Source organism: Nesoenas mayeri (assembly GCF_963082525.1).
Source record: "Nesoenas mayeri genome assembly, chromosome: 15".
NCBI classification, from domain to species: domain Eukaryota; kingdom Metazoa; phylum Chordata; class Aves; order Columbiformes; family Columbidae; genus Nesoenas; species Nesoenas mayeri.
In genome coordinates, this window is record NC_137559.1 from 14,030,525 (window position 1) to 14,054,860 (window position 24,336).

Here is a 24,336-nt window from a genome sequence, read left to right on the forward strand (position 1 = left end):
AATTACAGACTTTTCTTGTCATATGCTCCGATATACCAAGTGTACTGTCCAGTAGTGGTGACAGAAAGGATATAATTAGTTTTTTTAATTTGCTCTTAGCTATAGAAAAATTACAACTCCTTCTGTTAACAAAATGAATGCTGTTGTGCATTGTCTGCCCCAAAACTACTGCTAAGAGATCTGTTCATTTGTGATGCTCACAGACTTCTTGAAAGCCAAGGGAAGAAGTAGGAGCTTTTCTCAGGGTCTTTTCCCCCATCTGTCGGCCAGGCAGCCGCTGGATGTTACTGCAGGTCCTGGTGCTCATGGTGTGCTTGCAGCGCACTGTTGTTGGCTTCCTGATGAAATACCTTGTGCTAGTAAAAATACTATAATAAGAGAACAGCATGCTTATAAATCAGTAGTGCTTTAGCAAAATATTGCTAAGCTGGCAATATTTTGCTAATTTTCAGTTGTTTCAGGTTTTTTTCCACTGGGAAGTTCTAGGACGTACCGTAGTATAATCATTCTGGTGCCAGCGAAAGCAATGAATCGTTGGTATTGAAGTGAGGAAGAAAATAGTGGAGTTCATACTTTAAATGTAGGCCTATCATGTCGCGGTTGAGACGGACAAATGACATGGACCAAATTCTTTCAAGATGAAAGTAATAGGTGCCATTTATTGCTACAAGTGCATTTTTATACAATTCTACCAGTTCATGTGTCTTTTCACTATTGGTTACAAGTTACAGTACTAACATCTCATTGGTTAATTTTTCTATCATCCATGTTATTCTTCTATCCCCTTCTCTCCCACGGGTACATCTGTCCTCTCTCCGGATACTCCTTTACTCCCATCCTTCTCAAGGGTAAATCTTAATATCTCAAGGCTGATCTCTACTCCCATATTTTCTGTCAAGGATTCCACAGACCCGCTGCAGTTTCCCACACTATCACCACAAAGATAGTTTAGAAAATATTTGATACTTGGCTGCTGAAAACAGTTTTGTGTCTTTGTGTTCATATATCTGCCTAATTCTCCACAGAGAGCTTTGCAGTAGCTGTGTCCTCTTGGCATGACAGTGAATCTGGACTGCACAAGCTGGGCTGGCAAATTGATGTTGTTACTATTTATGTTACTAAGCCAAAAATGCGAGGGCTGCGAGTTCTTAAAATACAATATTTTAGAGGAACAGCAGAATTCCATTGAATGGCAGACTGGCAGCCTAATAAAAGTAGAACCCAAGGTCGTCTCTGCAGAAATGCCCTTTGGAGTCGTCTCTGCAGAAATGCCCTTTGGAGTCAGTCTATCAGGATTTGAAAGGATACTCTAAACAGGTCTTCTGTTCAGCCAGCCTCGCTCCATCAGCCTTCTGAGAACACTTGTCCAAAGTTCTGTGAGATTCTGAACTACCACAAATATTTGAGGCCCTAACCTTTTTTTGAACCTACTAGATTGGAAATTCTCAACCTTTTGAGTTCCTAACCTCTCTTGAGAATGTCCTGTTCTGGAGAAGCTGATGGTGTGAGCAGCAGCGTTGCAGTGCATCCCCGTGGGCTCCAGCCACGTCCCGCTGCAGTGTTCCTGCTGTACCACCGAGGCTCGTCATGGTGTTCAGGGAGCAGTAGGGTAGGCAATACTGGAAGGGCAGGTGTGGAAGGGTGCTGAAGGACTTTTACACGTTGATGGAAGCACAGCAAATTCTGAGATGAGGAAGGAGGGAAAAGATTTGATCAGACAGTTTTAAAAACAAGCTCGAGCGGGGGAGAAATAAACAACAAACAAAACCTGAAAAAACACACACAGAAAACCAACCAAACAAAAAACCAAAACCAACCAAACAAAACAACTCCACAATCTAAAGGAAAGACCTTTTGTGTTCCAAGCATCTTCCAGAATATCACACCTTTACTTTCCTACAGGAAGTAATTTTCTAAATAGATATAAAAGATTTTACATGAAGAGCTGTAAACTTCGGCAGAATTATGTAGGAAATCCTCTGTGTGTATGCACAGTGAAAGACACTCTAGTAACCAAAGTCTCCATTCTAAGATTTAGCCAAACTAAGTTCCTGCAGTCCAGCTTTGCCGAATGTAGCCAAGTCAGGGGCTAGGCTGGTCATTAGATATTCACCAGGGGCAGCATTCTCTAGTGCTCGTGGAAACTGCTGCCAAGTCCCCGTTGGTTTCGGTAGATGCTGTATTATGAATGAACTACGCTTCCTTGAAAATTCCTTCCATGTTGTCTGAGCTGTTGGCTCTGTCTTCAAGCTCTGATTTTGCAGTCAGTGTCCTTAGCCCCTCTGGCCATAAATTGGATTCATACCAGAATTTTTGTTGAGGATTCTGTCAATCCAGGCTGAATATTGTTGATGTACTGCTGGTTGAGCAATTTTTCATAGACATTAAAAAATTTCCCTGCTTTCCAATTGTATTCAACGCACAACTGGCCATTCTAAGGATTCCCTTTAACTGACACGCAGCTTATGTAGATAAGAGTGATGTTTCACAGCAGCTGTATCTCTTTTTAAGGATCATCATGGTAGTCTTCCTCTCAGAGTCCAAAGGAAAAGACATGCCTTAGCTATAGAAAATGCTAAACAATAGCAACATAAGCAACAAATAGTAAAAATGTACAGCATTAGTTAGTTCTCTTTTTCACACACATTGTTTGTGCTATGATACATTTTAAAGAGGAAAGTTAAAGTTAAAAAGGAGAACTTGTGCTTTTGATTTCTCTGCATTGAGGGGAAGTATCACTTCTAAGTAAATATGATGCTGCCCAAAGTCTATGGCTGATTTTGAAATCCAAATAATCTCAGATCTCAGCAATTCATTTCACCGTTTTTACTGGGGACAGTGAAGCAGCTGAAAGTGTGCCAGTGTAGGCCAGGTTATGTCCTTCAGCACCTGGCATCTGGGTACATCATGAGCCTTAGTAGATTTTATCTAGTGTCAAGATAGTAAGAAGTTTATTTTTATTCATGTGAATGCAGCAACAAAAAGAGAAGTAGAAATCGCATCTAATTATTTTCTCAAAATTGCAAATTAGGACTGTAGCAGCACTAGAACTTGAATCAAGTTTTCAAAGCTTGAGCCACTATGACCCCCTTCACTTATTTTGGCTTTAGCTACAAGACAATCAGTTTTGTGGTCAAAGGCAGAGGACTCCTAGCATAGTATTGCTTGGTGTGTTTGCCTATAGCCCAGCAACAGCTGGGGACAGCCGTATAGAGACCATGTTTCCTCACAGATGATGATCTTGCAGATCTTTTTGAAAAATTCTTCAGGATTCCTTAAAACATGTGGGAAGAGTAAAAGAGGAATCAGCTTGAAATCTTTGTATCTTAACACCTGTGAAAAGCCAATCCCACTTTTGATGTGTCTCAAATCTAGACATAACAGAAGAAACAATATTGTGTTTGGGTGATAATCTGCTGCTCAGGGTGAGCTTTGCCTGGGCGCATTGGCAGGTGGAAACACTTGCAGAAAATCTGCTTTTCTCATGCTTAAATGGCAATTCTGATGACCTGTCACAAGGTATTTGCTCACTTGCTTGTCTGCTTCTGGAGGTAACTGTCCTGTGGAGGGGAGTTCTTTGCCCACATAAACAATTTTACTATTCCCACATTATTATAGCCCCTCACAGTCAAACACACTTCTGCCCTGGAGCACTGAGCAAGGCTTTTGCAGAGCCAAGGTGCAGCAGGTCAATGAGTTGCTGAGCATTACAGTTTAAATTGAGTTTCTTCTTTTAATACACAGCTTCTCATGTGGCTTGAACTCTCCACCTCCCATCAAGAAGGAGACTCAGTCAGGAGAACTGCTGCCTAGAGAGGCCTTGAATGTGGCTGATGATGCTGAGAAAGGTTTCTGAAAACCTCTCTGACCAAATAACGGACACAATACTTTTTTTTCTTTTAATCTGTTGAAGCCATTCAAGAGCACACAGATTGCAGGAGAAGCTGATGTTGAGACTGCCTCTCTTCCCCAGGCTGTGGTAAACTCATTCAGCTTTGCTGTGATACCAAGTGTTTCCCAATTTTCTGCAAGGCAAACGCTTGGCTGCCTTCAGCATGTGTTCTGCACCACAAGGTGGGAAAGTACAAGTGGAGGCACCTTATTCAGTGCAGTTTTATGCTGCTAAAACTATGGGAAACGGTCCTTTTCACGTAATACCCCAGGAGCAACGCTCCTCTGAATGAGTTGGAGCTTATTCCTACTCACACTTCAACGAAACTAGTGTTTCTTCAGGTTTTTTGGGGTCAATGTGGGCAGCACCTTTAAAAGAAAATATATTTAAAAGACAGATTGAGTGAAAGAAGAATACTCATGAAAGATCCAAGGGATTTACTTTTCCATAAGGAAAATAAATTATTTTGCTTTTCTCGGTTGCCATTTATATAGTTACAGTAAAACTTGTTACCTACCTGCACTGCAAGTCAAACCAATACTACTGGGTAATGAGAGAGCTTATTTTTCCAGTGTTTTGCATACATTTCCTGATATTGAACATAAACATGAACGTTTGGAAAGTGCAGCAAATTCTTGTTATTCTACAAAGCTATTTTGGATCTTAACCAGAATTTGCAATACTGTACTTGAACATTTTATAAAGATTTAGTAAGTTCCTTGCAGTGCATTTTTTCTTACCAGGTGGGATTATTTCTCCACTTTCAAGTGTGTCTGATGGTGAAAAGAAATCATGGCAATATTCAAGGTAGTAAAACCTCGTAGCAAATAAAGAGAAAAATATTTAGATTATATTTGAATAGTTATCCCATACTCAGCCTACAGGCTTGTTCAGGCAGCCATGTACCAGACTGGACTTTAAACTTCCCATCCGTAAGCTCCCAGAGAGCCCTTGAAATTTTGCCCCAGTAATTATTTCAAGGCTGTAGGTTCTGCTCTAAGAGCCAGCTATCTAAAAACAAAGCTGAAAATAACTGTACTGTAAAGCAAATTGTTAGTAGTTGGTTACTGTTTATTTAGCCACTGCCATCTTTATAATGCTTTTGCTACTCTTCTGAAACCCTGAAGTTTTCTTCCCCAAACAGTAAAAATGCCTAAACACAAGCTGCTGCAAATCCTTGTACAAAGCATTAAGTAGAAAGTTTGAAATAGGCATAAGGAAAATAAATCAACATTAGCAAGCACTGGATAGAATCTGTTTAATTTTAGATTTTATTTTTTATATATTTGAGTCTCATAAAACACATTTTCATGATCAAAGACCTGGAAATGCGAAACATATTGCCTTTAAAAGGCTGTATAGGTGAGAAAATTAATTTAAAGTATTTTAAATATTGCAGCAAAACCAGTTATTTACTTTGTATCTTTAACAAACTGTTGTTAGCAGATGTAGCTGCTATGAATAAGAACCATGTTATTAGAATCTATTTAACCCAGCTCATAAATGATATACCTTATTTTTTATTACAACATGACTGATGTTCATATTTGGCTCAGAGGTGCTTCTCTTAAATACATGAAAATTCTAGTAATTAGTGACATTCTTCCTTTTCATGTTGACTTTATAGATTTATTCTGTGTTATGCAGGCAGTCACAATATAGAGGACCAGTTAATGATCTTTGCACTCTTAACAATAAAAAATACTCTGCTTGTAGATATGCATTTTACTGATCTGATTGAGATAATTTGTTCTGTTCCTTTTACTCTGCTCTCACTGAAAATTTTGAAGATATCCAGTCTGAAGGCACTCATTCTTTATTTTACCCCCTGTTAGAAATTGTTCTTGAGACAAAGGTGAGACACTATTGATTGCATTAAGAAGTCTTTGAAGTGCCCTAATTAGACATTGCCTGGTCCTGAGCTCTACAACAGAAGAGCAAGAAATGACTCAAGATGGCAATAACCTTAAAAAAGACTTCTGAATAGCTTTGAGCTGAGTTGAGGCTCCGGTTGTCATAAGTTTGGAGCTGTATTTTAACATTGTGTTTGGCGGTACAGAAGATTTGCTACTTATTTAATCTGGGGACTTAAACTCTTCCCTTTAAGGAATTTAACTGAAAGTGTCTGCCCCTTGGAGTATAAATATGTTAACTTTGAATAAGAATATATGGCCAAGAAGTCAGCCCAAGCTTGTTTTCTAGTTATTTTTCTTCCTAATAAATTCAGGTATGGCAGAAACCAGAGCCAGACTTGAGAGAAATTTTTACTCCGAAGTTTTCACCCAGATTCTAACCCATACGACTTAGTGAAAGCAGAATTTGGTCACAACGTAATGTCTAACCTTACACTGGAGTCTCCAAGTTTTAAACGTATCTCTCTTGCAGAGGATGCATTTTGTGCTGAAGCTTTTGGATTCAGCAATGACCTTGCTGGGCCCACTGCTGGACCCACATTCCACCTTGGCCAGGAGATAAAGCTCGACCTATGGCAATCCTTCTTTCATGGGATACATATATTTTAAATTTATTTTTTCAGATGACCGTGTTGTTGATTGGAAAAATGTGTTTTCTGAAGAATTGTGCTGTTGTGTCATTTCATCAAGAAGTTAATTGTTGTTGGAAATGTTATTTAAAGGCTTCATCAAATGAGGAAATAACTCTGCTATTGCAGGCCAAAGTCTCTTAACTTTTTTTTTTCACTTCATCTTTTTGATGCTGACTGAGTGGATTTTTTTTTATTTTATTTTATTGAAACAGTTCAGATTTTGCTCAGACATCCTTCTAACGCCTTCAGATGCAGCTATGAATCTCTTTAAGGAGATCCTGCCTAGAATAAGGAAGATTCTTTCAGCTGCTACAGCTTCTGATGAGCACGCATTGCTTAACTTCATGCTGAAAGAAGATGTGATATCCAAGGAGTACCATCAAGCCTTGCTCCATGAAGAAGACAGAGAGGACCTCGCGAGGAAGATATCTCTGACATTTGTGGAAAAATGGGACCTCTACTTGACCAGTTTGGTTCCCCTGTGTTGTTTAAACCTCTGTGGCAGTAAGCCTCAAAACGAGACAGATAATGAGCCAACAGGAAGCAAGTACATTTCTGGTAAATCAGATTTTTTGTTTGGTTTTTTGCTTTGTTAAAGATTTACTTTTGTTTATTGCATTTGAGATTGCATTGTGACACAGTGCAAAGTGCATCACTGGAGAGCAGGTGGGGAAGAGAAGAGAGTGGAGTGTAATGCAAGAGCAGCTAAGAAGAGATCCACCCATCCAGGGTAGCTACAGATACCTGTTTTCATAGCCAGGCCATCATGAAGCTTTTTCTTTGCCACCTTTTGCACAACCAGAAATGCAGAGTAGATTAAAGAGACCATGAGTAGGTCAGTTTTTTGCAATGGACATGCCGGCTATTGACAGTCTGAGTAGCATTTGTTTGCAGCACATGCTGGCAACTGATGGAGGGAAATCTTTTATCTTTTTCAGTCATATATGGGAGGAATATTCTTAACTTTAGATTCCAGATGTCTATAAGCAACAAAATTACACTGCCTGTACGAGGTTTAAGCAGGGGATGTACCTAATGACTTATGAAGCTGGATTCAAGAGTTTTGAGCAGCAGGAGAGATAATACCTTAAAATACCTATAATACCTTAAAATACCTTATAATTCTGAGGCAGTAAACTCTCTTTTCAGTCTGACTCACCAGAGGATTGATGTGTATGTTGGAGAACAGGGATAGTTCTGGGACAATCCTGACACTGTCCATCCTTTGTAAAATGACAGAACCACAGCTTAAATTACAGCATTCAGAATTATTTTTACAAAGCCAAGAAACTGTAGAAGAGAGTAAAAGAAAACTTAGTAGAATATTGGAGTAGTCCTGCAAAACCGATGGAACATGATCAGGGGCATGAATTTTTTCCTCCCCTAAAATATACTATGGGACATCACTTCTCGAGGCGTGCGTGAAAGTTCAAGGGGAAAGGCTGGAGAAAAAAAAATGAGGTAGTTTATGAGAGTACAAAATACTGACCTGGAAGATTTTAGCTCTATTATTACACACATTAAAATTAATGCCAAAAATTCATATTTTAACTGTAGAATATCATAGCAAGTGGCCCAGTGTCACTTATGCTGGGAGTATATATAGTCTGGCTTCTATTTTAAATTAAATCCCTGAAATGCTTGAAAACATTTCTGCTCCTGCTCATTTTTTTAATGGTAGCACCTAAAATCTCTGTTCAGGGATTTTGATCCTGTCACGCCTGGCTCTGTATCCCTGTCACAAAGCCTGCATACATTTGGGACATGACAGAGGGAAGCTGAAGTGCCTCAGAGGCAGCATGGGTTTTCATCCATCACATGTTCAACTCTTGCCACTGTTCTCTAGATTTTGTAGTAGAGATGGGCTTTAAAAAAGTGGTTTCAAAGACATTAATTCACCAAGAAATGACTCAAATTGTACTAGAGGCTTCAGCTTCCTTTGAAACAAATTATTCTATAACTTTCTTTTTGAAATTTGTTAATTTTTCAGCCTTACATTCAGTCATTGTTTCACTCTGGAGAAGTCTTGCAGAGAAATCTCAGGTCAGGAACAGACTGATACCAGCAGGTTTCTCACTTGTTACTTAACAGTTTTGCAACTATTTCCTCTACCACAAAACAGATCTTTACAATTTCTGGACAAAAAAAGCTCCAGCTTTCTCCCTCTTGCAAAGTGCACTATTGACATCTGGTTTGCAGTGCTTCCATACTAACCAACCTGTTCTGCTCCCTCCTTTTGCAACAAACACCCAAGCAAAGAAGCTGATGGTGACCTGAGAGTCTTAGGCCGTTCTGAGCTGCCTCACAGCCTCTCGTTTTCCCTCTAAGCCCATCTTTAGGCACTAGATGAGCCAGTACTCTCATTTGGTCCAGCAAATCCTTTCTGCTCCGCCTCAGAGCTGGTAAAGAAATCTGGCTGCAAGGCTGGCAAAGGAGCTTATACCTTGTGGGGTTGTGTTGCACATTACAATGGGGCTCACAAATAACCCTCTTAAATTTTGTAGGGATTTCTCGTGCAGTGATTGTATTATTGTCCTATCAAAACAGAGCACTAAAATACAGAACCTGTAGTTGTGCAGCCTTTCATTATTTTCTGCTCTGAATGCTGCTATACTGAGATGTTGCTTTTCTTCTGATGTGCATAGAGGAATTCCAGGAACACAGGTCTCTGGTGGGTTAGAGAGCCCAAATCGGCTGCTGCTGTGCACTGCAGGCTGGGCTCCGTGGGAACAGATCAGCTGCTCCCAGAAGGTATACAGCTTTATCTTTTCTCAGTGAGCGTGTTCCCATGGAACCTGATGGAAGTGCATCTCCGCTGCAAAGGGAAGAGGCTTACGCAGGTCAGCAGCTGCTTTGCTTATAGCACCTGCTGCCTTGTGCAGAAGCCATTTGTTACTGAGCAGCTGATTAAAAACTTGCCTTACTGAAGCGGCAAGTCCTGGATGTCATTGACTTCATCAAATTGCACTTCCTACACATTCTGGTGGAACTTTTGGTATAAGCCATAGCCAGTGGAATAACACTACAAAAAGTGTTTGCTCACTTGGGAATATATTCTCTTTCATAATTAATTTCTAATTTGTGTAGATCTATGCATGGTAAAAAATAGAAAAATAGGCAAATAAGCTTGCGAAGCCACACAGCAGCAGATAGAGGCATCATGGTAGGAACATTCATGAACGAAGTTGGTTTTCAAGTTTGTTTGTCTTACATCAGGTAGGTGCTGGCAGGGTGCTGAAATGAATAAATATTCTGTCAGATGCTGCTACAAGCAAACCCTGAACACCGTGTGTAAGCCAGACAAGGTTTACAAGATCCTCTTGCATAGAACGTCCTACTCATCATTTTGAGCCAATGGCAAGAAACACTTGAACAAGATACCAAAGTAATTTTTGTATTGGTAGAGCCTGTGAACATGTGAAAGAAATACTTTCACTTCTGTTATACCGAAGGGAGCTGCAAAGTAAGAATGTCTGCGTGCTTCTTGCTTTATTCGTAGTGATGGCCTGTCTAACAGCATGGCTTTGGGACAGATTGCAACTGGAATAAAAAAGGAAAGGAAGAATTCTGGGGAGCACCAGAAATTGTAACTGTCAGCTCTCATCCAATTTCGGCTTCCATCGGAATGTATCAGTCTGTTCGTAACTAGTGAAAAGTGCAAGCTCCTAGCTGTGAATCAACCGGTAGAGGTAAGCGTGTTTACTATACAGGACTTGCTAGAAGGGAGGTTCCTCTTAATTTTCCTTCATGGAATTCCCCCTGAGACTTTAACTTTTCTGCAGCAACTGGTCTGGCTCATTTCCTCCTTTCTGGTATCACTTTCTATAAGCCCTGGGCAATGATAGCAGCTCTTCTCACTTTTGGGTTCTGGATCCAGAGTGACAGAGCAGGAACTGTCCAGCTATCTAAGGTCAGTTTTTTCGCAACTCCTGAATTCAGTGTTTTTTCATGGAAAATGCATCTTATCTTTTGTAGATATTGGTAACTATAATGTGTCAGTATCTGGACTTGTATTGCTTGAAATAGTAGTAGGATGAGGTCTGAATGCAGGTGGAATTTTGGAGAATTTTTAACAATTTTGTTTTGTGGCTAGCTGTGTTATTTGCCAAAAAAGTTGCTGTAGTTTATTTCAGGCTTTGCTAAAAACGTACTTGCCTTTTGTATAAATGTTTGCTCCAATAGAAAGTGAAACTGAGGATTGGTAGAAGAAATTGGCTTATTTCCAGTTTTTTCACTGGTTTTACTTTTTCTGGCTTTACGTTCCCATTTAGGAGAGCTGAGATACTGTCTTGAAAAAAGTCTCTGCGCAAATGTACTTTTTCTGCCAAAAAAGCTTATAGGCAAGGTGTCTGCTTTATTCCATGGGGCTGCTGGGATGGGAGAGCCAGGCACAGCTGTGACACACCAGGCGATACGGGATCTGAAAAGGCAAATTCTGCTCTCAAATCACAACTCTGACACCTGCAGGACAGCACGTTATGAGTCTGCCTGAACTCGGCTGTCTCCAGCACAAGGCCAGTAATGTTTCTTTTATCTGTTGTGTTGGTTAGTATCCAGCTAAGTTCATTGACAGGCAGAAGCTCTTTTTACCTGATATTCATACTTTTAAAAACTTCTTTAAACTCATCTCTAAGGGGAATGTGGCAGAATATAGAGCAGCTTCTTTTCAAGCATCATCTCTGTTCTGCCTTTTTAGACTATAAAGCCCATGGAAAGTAACACACCACTCCATCAGCAAGATAAAGACTGTAGGTAAAAGTAACATCTTCTGTAAAATCGAGTAATACCATGGGAAAAGTTAAACTGGCTTCCAGATGTATAAGCCTTTCATGGATCTAAAATAGAAACTAAAACTTTCAAAGCTAAATATAAATTGTGCATCATTACTTGCAGTTTACAGTAATCAGACCATCTCTGAAAGGAAAATCTGTTTGGTGCCTGTGGAGTGAAGCAATTGTTAGCGATGGATTTGGGGAGAAGAAAGGGAGACAGGTGACTGTAGCACAGAGGGAACGTCCTGCTGGTATGTGTGCTGCACACAGTGACATAACCTCTGGGGGATGCAAAGAAGAGAGAAGAGTCTCTAAAGTTGTTTAAAAATTTAAAAAAGGCTTTAAGATTGTGGCTGCTGATAATGAGCTTTTAGCTCAGAGTACCAGTGGGTTGCTGGACTCCTTATTTAGAGTTTGATATAACCTGGTTTTTGTCAGCATGCTTCACTCAGATTCACGTGTAGCCCTTAATGGGTCTGAGGTGTTGCGGAAGAAATGTTATTTTCCTGCAATCTTTGTGTTTAATTTTTCAACCTCCCGTCTTCACAGCAGTCCACTCTCTTATATTTCTGTAATCTGAGACTTGGAGCTATAATGTTATGTCATCTTCTGGCTAAGAAATGTGTGATTTGCATGGCACTACTATTCTTTTTTATGAATTGTCCTCAGCTTCCTAAACCGGTACAAAAATAAAATTGTAAGGGGATTTCCTCTGTTCCTGGAATGACTTTACATAGTTTCATTTTCTTAACCTGTGTACTCATGTGGGAGATTATTTTATTATCTGTCAGAGCAGATGTCAACAAGGTTCTGGGAAGGAAACCCTGTAGCAAATCTTCTCAGAAGCATGCACCTTATTTTTGGACTAAATGCTCCATTATTGTCTGTATAATCCTTCTCCATTCTTTCAGATGCCATCTGTTTTTTATTTAGTAACAGACCCCATTACCTGGAGTCTTCAACATGCTGTTCCTTTAAAGTATCACAGTATGTTTGGGATTGGAAGGGACCTCAAAAGCTCATCTAGTCCAATCCCCCTGCTGGAGCAGGAACGCCCAGGTGAGGTAGCACAGGAACATGTCCAGGTGGGTTTTGAATGTCTCCAGAGAAGGAGACTCCACAACCTCCCTGGGCAGCCTGTTATAAGACATATATAAAAATCAAATTACTGGGGCAAAATGATAAATCACAACCACCTCCCTTATCTTCAGAAGTTAAAAATGCCCCATCTAACTCTTAAGACTTGTATGTGATTTAAGTGAACACCTGCTCCTTCTTTAACTGGATTATTTTTCCTGGTACAGTGATGTTCACTAATCTTTTACTGCTTGTCCAGCATTTTAAATTCATATGATATCACTCGGCCTCTAAAAAGAGCCCTGAAAAAAAACCAACATTGAGAGTCTTAGAAATGAATCATATTGTTGTGCTGTATATGCAGAATATGGAGCAAAACAAAGCGCATCCCAGGTAGAGCCCTTGCTGGCGCAGGTGCACACTGAATCATTGCACAGATAATGCAAAGGGAACTATATGGAGTACAGTGATGCAGCTGGAGTGTATAATCTGCTGAAAGGTCTTATTTAAAGACAGAAAGAAAGAAATCTGTCTTAACCAGTGTTCAAACAAGAAAGGGCTGAACTTTCTGAATGGCATGGCCATACATTCGCAGTACATCCTGCCTTGCCCTGCCTAGCACATCCACTTTGTGCTGCAAGGCGGGGGCACCTGTGTCCTCAGGGACTTCGATCTTTCATCCTGCAGGTCCGTGTGGGGTCCAGCTTCCTCCCCCCGAGAGCTGGCTCTAGCGTTCGCAGCCCAAACACTGACATTATTTGGAGATTTTTTTAGTCCTCTGATGTGAAAATGTGCCAGACACCCAGTTAGGCAGCACTGTGTGGGACCCCAAAGGGAATGTATTATCAGTAAACTAACTTAAAATCATGTATGAAACAACAGAGAAAGTGCTGAGCAGTGCAGAGCTTATTCATCTTTGGTCTCGGATAGGGGATTGCTGGGATGCTGCAAGGAAAAAGGGGAAGCTCTGGGAGAGGAATTACAGTTGTAAACAAGCTTGGTAATGTCTAGTTTCAGTTTGTGTGCTTCAGTTACAACACCCAGCAAACCCTTGATGATCCTGAGGTCTAATTCTCCTTGCCTCTGGCTTTCTTGGTGTGGAAATTTTCATCTTGCAAAAGCTCAATCCAGTGTAGTTAATAGACAGCTATGTATAGATTTGTGTCAAAACCAAAGTAATTAAGAAAAAAAGAGGGTAAACTGAGGGCCATTCAAACTGATGAAACAAAAAAGACAAGTAATCAAGTTTTTCATTCTTGAAAGGGTGGCAATCTTCATTCTTCCCAAGGGAGAAGGCTGTGTTGCTCTCACTCCTGTGTTCCTGGGTCATAGCACCTTTTAGGTTCAGATTTTCAGCTCTCTGGCCTGTTTTGGCACTGGTGAGACTTCCTCTTGGTTGCTTCCTGACTTCTTGACCATGGTAGCTGAAAAGTATTTTGCATTACTTACATATTTATCCACAGGGAAATGCTATTGAGAGGCTGAAAACAACAGAAGCTCTTACGACTATGACTTCATTGAAGCTTAGCATTTCCATGATGATTAAGTAGTCTGTCTTAGTCTCTTTCCACAGGGCTTGCCCTTTGCTTTGTCTGCTGTAATCAAGGAGTTTACTAATCACTGAACTTGCATTCCTGTTATGGCTTCTGCCCAATTACTTCTTTCCCTCTAACCCCAAAATTATATTGACCCAGAGGTAATGATTCTATAGCATTATTTGCAAAGTCTAGCAACCTGGCATCCTGAAAGGCCAAACTTTGTTTAGATTTTACATTAATTCAACAAAGCAAGTCGCAAAGCAAAATGATGCAACAAACTGAAAACTTAATCTGGTGTGTTTATAACCTCATTCTTGGTTCTCATGCAGTTTGTCAACTTCTGCTTTTCATTTTTAGCACAGCAAGGAACAATTTCAAATTTGGTGATTTTGGTAACATAACAAGGCCACACAACATGAACAAGGAGAACTACCTGAGTGTAGGTTATTCCTACTTGTGGGACTTCACTGTGTCCACCTGCTGTTCTGAATTCTGGCTCTAGACTCTGGTGTCTTCTGCAACAGAAGGCTGAGAGGCCATTTCTGAGCTATTCACAGGGACAGCCCCACAGAGGGGTAAGAGAAATGAAGATTCATTTATAACAAAGCAGCACGTGGTAACGTGTGACCAGGGCTGCTCTGCCTCTCTCAGCAGAGCTGCAGTGGTAGCTGTGTTTCTCTTTTTCCATGTTGCAGGTAGAGTTGATGGTACAGCAGGTTGCTCCACATTTGCACACCTCAGGGGTCAGGCGTGCAGCTGTGGACAGCAAGGACATTCTGCTACAGGCGGAACATCTGAGAGTGTGTTACAGCTGTCCTTCGTCGCAAAGGATGCTGCTTGATGCCAAGCTGAAACTTTTCATGGCTGTGGTGCATGGTCTATTTCAACAGCATGTGGTCTGGAAATGTTGCTGGTTATTCATTTCATGCCGGCACCTCAGTACTATGGTGGAGTAAATCACTTGGATTGCCAGCCCAGTTGGCATTCATATCAGTGATCTGTAAACACTGAGGAGCAAATATTTGTTTTTCAAATAGTTTGATGAAGACAATGAATAACCAACAAGTAGTGTTACTCCACTACCTGCAGAATATCCAGGAAGAATGTTTGTGTTTATTCTAGTGCCTACTGCAGTAACTGGAAGGAAATAGAAGGGATTTAAAAAGAGGTGGAGGAAGAGATAAACTTTATGAAGAAAGGCAGCTGCAGCAATCTAAGCAGTTCTCATTTACGCAGGGGTGACTGGGACAGGGAGCACCCTGGATCAGTCAAATTCATCTGGTACTGTATGGCACTCTGCTTAGAAGGCTGTGCTGATTCCCAGCTCATGAGTAGGTACACATATGAGTTCTGAGGGCGAGAGAAAATTGACTACAAAATCATTGTGATAGATTCCAAAATGCCAGTGAGTGCCCTTTTACCAGAAACTAATTCCCAAGGTGACCATGCTATTTTGTATGCAAACAACCAGGTGGTTTGGGAAAGAATGATATAAAGTAAATGTTCTACCTTTCACTGTTCCTTCTTGTGCAGAGGAGATGTCTCCTAGTGCCATCTCCAAGGCTTAGCAACTGGGTGTAGCATCCCAGCCAGAAGCTCCTTCCCCTGAGAAGAAGTTGTCCTGACAGTAAAGAATGGGATTCTTCTTCCATCCTCTTCGCTGCTGTCTTCTCATGGAGTTGTGACTTATTCAATACTTGACGTTTTTAGTCCAGGTGGTCAGACTGCAGTACCCACTGCCCTGATTGGAGTGAAAAATAGATAAGTCTAATTGCAAGCTGTATCTGGATCTATAAATTTAAGTAACTCAGGGTTATAACTCAATGCAACACTTGGTAAGCAATACAGGTTCCACAGCCATCAGATCTCAGTGTCATGTCAACAGAAAGCCACAGTGCAGGACTTGTAGTTTTGGTTGACAAAATCTGTGGCTTTGTCATAGCTAACTGTTTTACAATTTGATTTCAGACAGCAAGGGACAAATCATGGATTCAGCACTTCTGTCTGAGAATGGCTATCTTGATTTGCTGCACAGTGACATCGATCCATTGCATCTGTATACTGTCCTTGATCCAAAGTTATCTGGAAATGAAGATGATGTCTTCTCTGCAGGTTAGTAAAACACTAAAAAAATACTTGATTAGTTTAGTCATCATGCTGTGAGTTATTACCGTCTCCTCTCAATTATATAGCCATGTAATGGCAGTTTATCATGGTGGCTGGTCTAAATTCAGCAGACATTTGGTCTCACAACATGATAACTTTGTATCTGTATATATAACAGTGACTGCTTACAGAAACTATCATGTTTTGTAAACTGTACACATTTACAACTTCCTGCACTGTCCCTCATCAAGGTGTGAAGCTAATGCATTTGGTTTGGATATCATTCATGGAAGTAATTTATTTGCAAACATTTGTTGTAAGCTGGTCAAGTGTAATTGTCAACGCTTTTGTAGTTTCAAGCCAAAAGCTTTGCAAAAGGGAGACTTTTCGATGAGTTTGTGATTAAGCCAGTCTGCAAACAAACTAGCATTTCTAGAGCTTTCTGAGATCCTAAGGCACCAACACAATGGACTTTCACTGCCAGGTGCTGTTTTACAACTTTTGGGGGCACAGACCAATGATTCTATGATTCTGTGACAGGGGAGAAAGCAGAAGGGCCAGGGTGTAAAGATGATAGGTTCTTGTATGTAAGTTCCTACAGATAATCAGCCTGGTTGCCCTGGCTCTCAAACTTTCTGCTCCTGAATTTGTGTGAAGGTTTGGGAACATTCTGCTCCCCCTGAATCTGCTGGCATAGAAGTATGAAAGTGTATCTGTGCTGCTGACTCTGTTGTGGGGCAATAGCTGAGCTCATTTTAAAGGAATGAGCGGGACTGTAGGTTGAAAGTGGCAATGAAATTGAGAAGAACAGATGTACGCCAGGTTTGAAGTCCTATAGCTCTGTGCCCAACAGGTGTAAAACAACACCAAATTGGAGGATACCACCTCACATCCTTGTTGCTTTCATGAGTGACCAGCGTCAGCAGGTACATGGGCAAACTGGTGGGGGACTGAGCACCAGAATCTGGAATCATCTTTGTGATTAATTATTTTCCAGGCTGAGCTTTGCTTTCTCAACTTCTGACTGCTAGTAGCACCCACAGGAGTGTTTCTTCACTCCCGTGGTTTCACTGCTCAGTGACTGAAAGCAGGATGAATTAGGGATCAAGGACTGACTTGTCATATCAGAGATGTTTCACTGATTTGAATGTGCTTTCAAGCCCTAGCAGTGTCTGAGGTGATAGTGATAAATTGAACACTGTCAGGACATGGTGCCAGTAACTGGAAACTGAACATCTCTGCTGTGAAGACATTACTGTGGTCCTGGGTGTGTGTTTGGCCTTGGCCAACTAGCAGCTTCACAGGGAATTTGTAGCTGCAGTTCAGGGGTTAGTGTGCACCCAGCATTGTTCTGAACAGGAGTTTGGATGGTACCACCATCACCTAAAGAATGAGAAGATTTAATAGTATGGATGAGTCCGGGCCATGTGTGTAGGCCCTAGTGTCATAGAACAGATTCTGGAGCTGTTTTCTTTACTAGGAGAAATAATGTCTCAGTGTTTAGCAAAAGAAAAGTGTTGATGTTTGGGTGACTATAAATTACTGAGAGTTCTGTTCTGTTCCTATTTAGCCAACACACAATGAAGAGCTAAAGCCTTACACTGAAGTAACCAATCTGCCTTTTCTGTGTGTCCAGCTCTCTGTTTTTTTTACTCCTTGGTTATGGCATTCATTGAGCTGATGTGTACTCCTTTTTAATTCAAGATCCTGAAGTTGATGCCAGCAATAACGATCAGGTCAACAATATGGATTTCCCATATACACTGGAAAATGGTGAAAATGGGGATGAATTGTATCTCTGTTCCAACACCAGAGACGCTTACGCAAGAATAGGTATGAAAGCAATTTTTGTTTTTTAAATCATTATTTTCCAATCACTTGCTATAGCTATTTCTTACAAATTCCATTTTCAATGTAAAACAGCGTCATATACTCAAGTGGCCGGTCCCTCATGCATGGTCCATCTAGCCAGGCTACCTAAACCTGTGTGTGGTGGGGAAACAGATGAACAGTAGCGTGTGGTTCTTGGGGGAAAATCTCTCTATTAATGGCTCCTTCTGCTTAATACTTCCTGTCTCAACTTCTCCTTTCTCGTGTTCTTTATTTCCTGAACAATTTACAAGAAAAACTTAATTTAACTCTTCAGTTTCATTTATACTGCAGAATTCTGTTAATGATGGTAAGCTTCCAAGAGCTTTACTGTGAAATTCACTGTGTCATTACTGCGTTCCTTTTTCTTTTTCCTTCTTGATAGCTGAATTAGCAGAATATGTACTCAAAGATCATCAGGAGAAGCTGATAGAAGACGATTTTGGTAAGATTTATGTGGCAAATTTTAATTTTCTCCTTGACTGTGTTCTGGGCTAACATCTGCACTGTACTCCACCCCCAAAAATCAGACACCAGTAAAGTTTCTATACATCTGGTATCCCCTTTTTTTTTTCCCCTGGGAACTGTGTCCCATGATTTTCTTGGCAAACATTGAGGATTCTTTGTATTTTTGCAGTCTTTTCTCAAAGATGGCAGTTTTATTTCTGATCACATCAGCATGGCCATAGTGCATGCATGGCTTAACTGCCTGGTGCAGTGTGTGCCCTCAATTAGCATCAGACTCATTCTGAGCACAGCATGGATGATATATGTAAGTTCATTAAATCTGACCCACCCAGAGAACCTTGCATGTGTATAAATGGAGTTCCTGTGCACTTATTTCTGTCCAGGATGCACAGACCTGCCTGAGGAAGCATGCCAAATTTTACTTCTCTCCCTGATCACTGCAGCACTTGTATAATATACCCATAGTAAATGATTCCTTCTTTTGGTGCTTGACCAGAGATAATTGCTTGACTTTTGGTATAAAATCATTGTTTTGGTAGTGGCATAAATACAGCTGTTTGCTATTTCAGAATATACATATATATAAATAAATATTTAGCCGTTGGGAAATGTGTAGAATCAGAAAGATTCACAGAATCTTTATATACCCTGCTTTATGTTTGGGCAAGGTAATTTTGAACAACTTACCAAAGGTCAGCCCTTACCTAGGACAATTCTGACTTTTAAAATGCTTTTTATTGTTCCCTGGTGTGTTTAGAATTTGAGGATTTTTGCACCTAATGACAAAATTTATATTGGTTTTAGAGGAAACAAGATACAATACTTAAGTATTTGCAGTAGAAGAATGGTATGGATAACTTCACAATTCTTACAAAACAAAATATAAAATCTGTTTAGAACCCTTTACTCTGTCTCTTAGAAACTAACCCTTTTTGTATAAAAATAAGTAACTTTACACTGTGATGTTTTATCCTTTGCTTATCATTAGAGCATTGAGAAGCACTGATGTTTTATTAGCCACTGAATTTGTAACAGTAGATTAATATTTTGCCGTTCAGAAACTAACACTGGGTGACAGAATCTGTATTCATAGCTCAGTGGGCTTTCTAAATCTTAATGATGTGGATATGTGTTTTATCGCATTATTTTTTTTCGTCTTTTGTTTGTAACATATTTCATCTTTGCCTGTTGGTGTGTTTCTCTTGCTTTTACCTCTTTCTGTAATTTTTCTAGGATAACAAAGGTTGACATTTGGCAATGTTTCATGTTTTTTAGCAGGGAATCTTATTTGGGATGAAATGAATGCTGAAAACACTGAGAAATTTACTGACATAAAGATGCAGAAATGTCACAAACGACGTAAGTGAAAACCAGTGAGAGTTTGAAAGGCTGTAGTGTTTGAATTTTAAATCTGCATTATGGTGCTTTGGTTTTAACACAGCCTCAGTGCATCTCTCATGTAGTTCTTCACTGATACAACCAGATGTGCTTCTCCTGATTTTGCTTATCTTGTGTGGGCTGGAAGTGAAAACAACTCCCCCAAGCACATTCTTTACAATTCACAGATTTTCTTTTCCTCTAACATGACATTAAGCATGTTGTGTTTCTTCCCTTTTTAAATCATCTGTGTGACAATGTTAACTTTGTTCTCAGTGTACCTATAGCTTAGCAAGCTTTAGCTGAATGATTCCCTCTTTAATAGCATGAACAACAGCAAAAATCTTTGATTACTAGCACAAAAATCTTGCAGCCTAATTGAAATTTCACATAGTAAAATAATGTGAAGCTTTTCACATTCATATTTTATATATTAGATGTGTACAGTTCTGAAATAGCTGAATTGAAACTCCTACCACCCCCTTCTACGTTAAAAAGTTTAAATAAGTTTCCACGGTGGAAACTTAAAATTACCAAACTGGTTCAATTTTTATCACTTGCTGTCTCTGTTTTTCTTTCAGCCTTCTTAGGCTCTGCAGAGAGTTGCTCTGAAGCCTCAGAACCCAAATACAAGAAAATTGGTAAGTTACTGGCTGAATAGGAAAAGATTATTGAAGATGTATTGTGTCGTGTTCCAAAGTCTCATCCGCTGTTAGGTATTGGAACTCTGCCTTCTAGGGAAAGTTTGCTCTCACAGGTTTCATGTTACAGCATTTTTGTGCATTTTCGTGTTTCCACTTCCAGCAGAGTGAAAATCACTGTAGAATCACACTCTTATTACACACCTCTGGCTAATTCATGATGCACCAAGTCTGTGCCCTCTTATCAGTAGCTATTAAAATACACATCTTATGACCAACTATGTGGTAGCCTGGAAAGAGTTGGATCCTTGTGCTTCAAAAGCACACTGTCCTGCTGGCTGATAGAAAACTTCCTTAGCACCAGCAGAAGCACAGCTGAACTTTTCTAAATCCATCTGAGAGAAGGAAGCAGAACAATGGAGAACTGAGTGGTGCCAAACTTTGTAATTTTTATCATGTACACCTTTTGTTTATGCTGGGTCATGTGACTGGCGCCATAGTTTGGCATTTCCTGGATTTGACTGTCTTTTCTTTTAAGTGCGACACCTTCCAAAAATCCAGTGAAACATCCTAGTGAGAATAATAATTGTGCAGAAATGGCTTCTTGGCCCAGGCCATGATATTCAGTCCTTTAAACCTAAGTAAGGGTTGGAGAAAGGGAAATGTCTAGGTGTCGCACGCCGTTAGACCATCTGGAGGGCAGTACCTGTGGCAGCAGGCAGGCTGTATCTTGTTCCCTAGGTGTAAACTGATGTTAAAGTTCTTACCCAACTGTAGCCCAAATGGTTATCTTGGGGAGAGCTAAACCAGCAAAATTCTCTTCCAAAATCCTCATGAGAGCAAGCACCTTTGGATGAATATCTTCTATTGTGTTTGGAAGCAACATATATGTTACTGTACGGCAGTCTACTTCCCAGGCTTCCTAAGGGGAGCTCTGACTGTACCAAATCCCATGGGCCATGTACATGCCAGGATGGGCAGCCAAAACCAGCGTGTAACCCGGGAGCCATCCAGAGAGCGTCTGGGTTGTGGGACTGCACCGCTGCAAAATTCAGGCTGGTGATTGCTGAGGAACTGGCATGGACTGGGAGAAAGTCATAGAGAGCACACACATGCACTGGGACCCAAGCTGGTTTTCCAGCATTCATGTGGACTTCTAGGGGCACTTGAGCAGAATTAGCTGCTGGAAAGGTAATCAGAGTTCCTACGGAACTGGTACCTGCTGGTTGTAGTTATCCAGACACAAGTAAGGTTCCTGGCAGTTGGTACTCATTAAAGGTGGATTACCTTTTATCTTCTTAAATTCCTTTATAGATTTGGCACTTTTTAAAGCCTATATTTATGCCACACTAACAATGTGAGTTTTCAGTAGGGAAATGGCACATCAGTTCCTGTTCAAATGAAAACCAAAACCAAAACAGAAAAACTGCCTCCCCCTACAGAGCTTGCATTCCAGTGTACACTATCATCACAGAGCTAACAGGCGCTGTGGGAAGCTGTGCCCATCCTTTTCTCGAAAGTGCTCAGAGTATTATAATTCTCTCTACCTTGCTTGACCCAATGAAGGTGCTGAGGGAAGGAATCTATACATAAGGTACTATAAGAACTGGGTCCAAAAACTCTAATTGACAGAAAGACGAGGTACATGACAAAATCGGGACTTTATTTAACACATCGTAAAATGTGTCACAGTATGACCCTGCATAGGCACATACATCAGCTCTTCAGAAGTGTAAGACTATCTACAGTAAAGTTCAGAGTGGTAAGCCAAGGATGAGATTTGTCCAAAGGAACTGAAGGCAATTAAACTTTGGATGTGCCTGACTCTTTGTGGCTAGCTATAACTGCACCTGATCTGACTGTAGCAACGCAACAATCCTTAGCTAGGAAATCACATGGGAATTCCATATGCTGATTTACATACAAGCTGAAAACACTTTAAAAAGTCTCTTTTTATACCACAGTAAAAATGAGAGATTCCTGTAACAATATAATACATCAGTTCCTGATAAAGAACATAAACAAGTCCCACCCTAAAGAGCTTGCATTCCAGGTGACAGTGTACACTATAGTGGCACAAAACTCACATAGGTTTGTAGCTCCTGATAAAACATTAGACCGCAGAAAGTGATTAAATAGAAACATAATTGTTGCTGCTGGACTTGGTGGGGGGGGAAGAAAAGCTAAACCAACTCTGAGAATAAGGGCGTGGCAAAACCAAGGAAGCTACCAAACTAGTTCAATATACCAAGTGTATCTCACTTGATTTGTAAGAAGCTTGTGATTAGCAGATGAAAGCACACAATGCACGTGAGTGTCCCTCCCAGTTTGTCCTCTTGGAAAAATAACACAAGTGCTGCGGGGAAGTTGCATCTCTTAACACTCAGGTGTTTGTGACTGTTCCCTGGGAAACCCTCCTAACACAGACTAGTTATCCTTACAAGCACTGTCATGTCTAAGTAGAGAGTCAAAGTCCTCAGTTGTCCTTGAGCCTGTGCTTGGGAACCTTAGTACAGCCAATGTAAGACCTTGTCATCCCTTGTCTGTCAATCATCCGTGTGTAAGATCATTTACATTTAAACACATCTGAAGGTTTCTAGGAAGAAGGTGGGCAAGGAAAGATGAAGAAAATGAAAAGAGCAAACTACTGGAAAAAAAAGGAAAATTGTTCTTCTACAGAGTTTCATAAATCTATTTTAGATTTTAAGACCTGAGTAAATTTCAGAAAGCTTTGTGAATTGTTCTTGCTTTTGGAAAACCAAAACACAACTGATCAGATTCAAGTGGTTTATGGTATCTATTGAGACCTCTTCTTTGGGGCCTTGAACTTCCAGCAATGAAATAACTTTCTCCTTTTGTTTTGCCTTTTTTTGTTTTCAAGTGGAAGGACCTGCAGTGCCTGCAGGGAATGGCGGTTTCTTAACTATGCCTCTCAACAGCCATCCAGCCAGCTCCACCTCACTAACTAACCAGTACTTGTCCTTTTCTGTTCCTGCTGCCAATGTGCTGGAAAGAAGTTTTGTAATTCCTGGTATGTACAGTAAAGCTGTAGGTGTGCATCTGTACGCAGGCTGATTTATACAAGGGGAATGCTCTTATAAATCTGATCCTTGACCATGAACAATGGCAGGGAAAACAAGTATGGCAGCTGTTTCAAGCACTATAAAGTGTGGCAGTCACTAAAAGAATGCAGACTATTCAAGGGAAATTAGAAGTGCATTGCCCCTATGAAACAGAATGAGTCTTTCATTTAATTGGTGAAGTGCAGGTTAATAAATAAGATAATGGAGTTATTTACTATGTGCTAATCTAAATATTTGTCTTAAGAATAGGAAATCACAAAAATTTCATTAATAAATTTTAGTTTAGTTCCAAATTGTTCTTTCTCCAGAGGCTTGTAAAGGACTGCAGGATAATGGTATTTGCAACAGTAGAGCGAAATTTAGGTTGTAATTTTGTTCACAAAAACTGAGTACTAATCCAGGTGATGGGCTGTGTAGCCCCCTTGCCTTGATCATGTTGTGGAGCAGAGCGTGCCCATGGTACACCTGCAAGTGCTAGTGACAAAGGCACAATTCAACGCCTTTCACTCTTAAATCTATGCTGGAAAGGAACCAAAAAGCAGTGGATGAGTTAGAAGCCTTGAAGTATCTGATGTTAGCTGAAGCAGCACAAAGTAGCAGAAGAAATTCTGTCACACCTACAGAAACTCAGAGCTATGGCTGATTAAATTGCAAGCACTGCATCATCAAAAACACTTTCGAGTGCGGGTTCAGAGGCTGTTAGCACCTGCTGTGTGTGCAGTAATGTGGGAAAGCTATAGTGCAAAGGATGGTAAAATTCATCCAGATACGTAATATTTACGCATTTTCTTTCTTCTGTATCTCTGGTCCATAAATTTACAGACTTTGCCTAAAGCACTTTTCCTTATCTTAATAAAATTTCTCTTTGTAGTATCAAACCCCAGCATCATTAAAAGCTGGGTAGTCCCTTGTATTTCACATTTGCCGTACATTTTAAGAGTTTTTGTTTAGTGGATTCTATAGACCTA

The 24,336-nt window shown here is 40.3% G+C and overlaps 1 protein-coding gene across 1 annotated transcript in view; it reads left to right on the forward strand.

Moving 5' to 3' along the window:
* Nucleotides 1–6,399: 6,399 nt before the first annotated feature.
* Nucleotides 6,400–24,336, forward strand: part of CIITA (class II major histocompatibility complex transactivator) — a gene marked incomplete at its 3' end in the record, with an annotated part of 29,507 nt that continues 11,570 nt past the window's right edge. Inside the window, exons 1-7 of the mRNA XM_080353857.1 lie at nt 6,400–6,995; nt 15,793–15,936; nt 17,635–17,763; nt 18,185–18,244; nt 19,543–19,626; nt 20,235–20,285; nt 23,167–23,316. Of these exons, the coding sequence (XP_080209983.1) occupies nt 6,605–6,995; nt 15,793–15,936; nt 17,635–17,763; nt 18,185–18,244; nt 19,543–19,626; nt 20,235–20,285; nt 23,167–23,316 (1,009 nt within the window). The 5' untranslated portion in view covers nt 6,400–6,604. The remainder of the gene's footprint in view (nt 6,996–15,792; nt 15,937–17,634; nt 17,764–18,184; nt 18,245–19,542; nt 19,627–20,234; nt 20,286–23,166; nt 23,317–24,336) is intronic.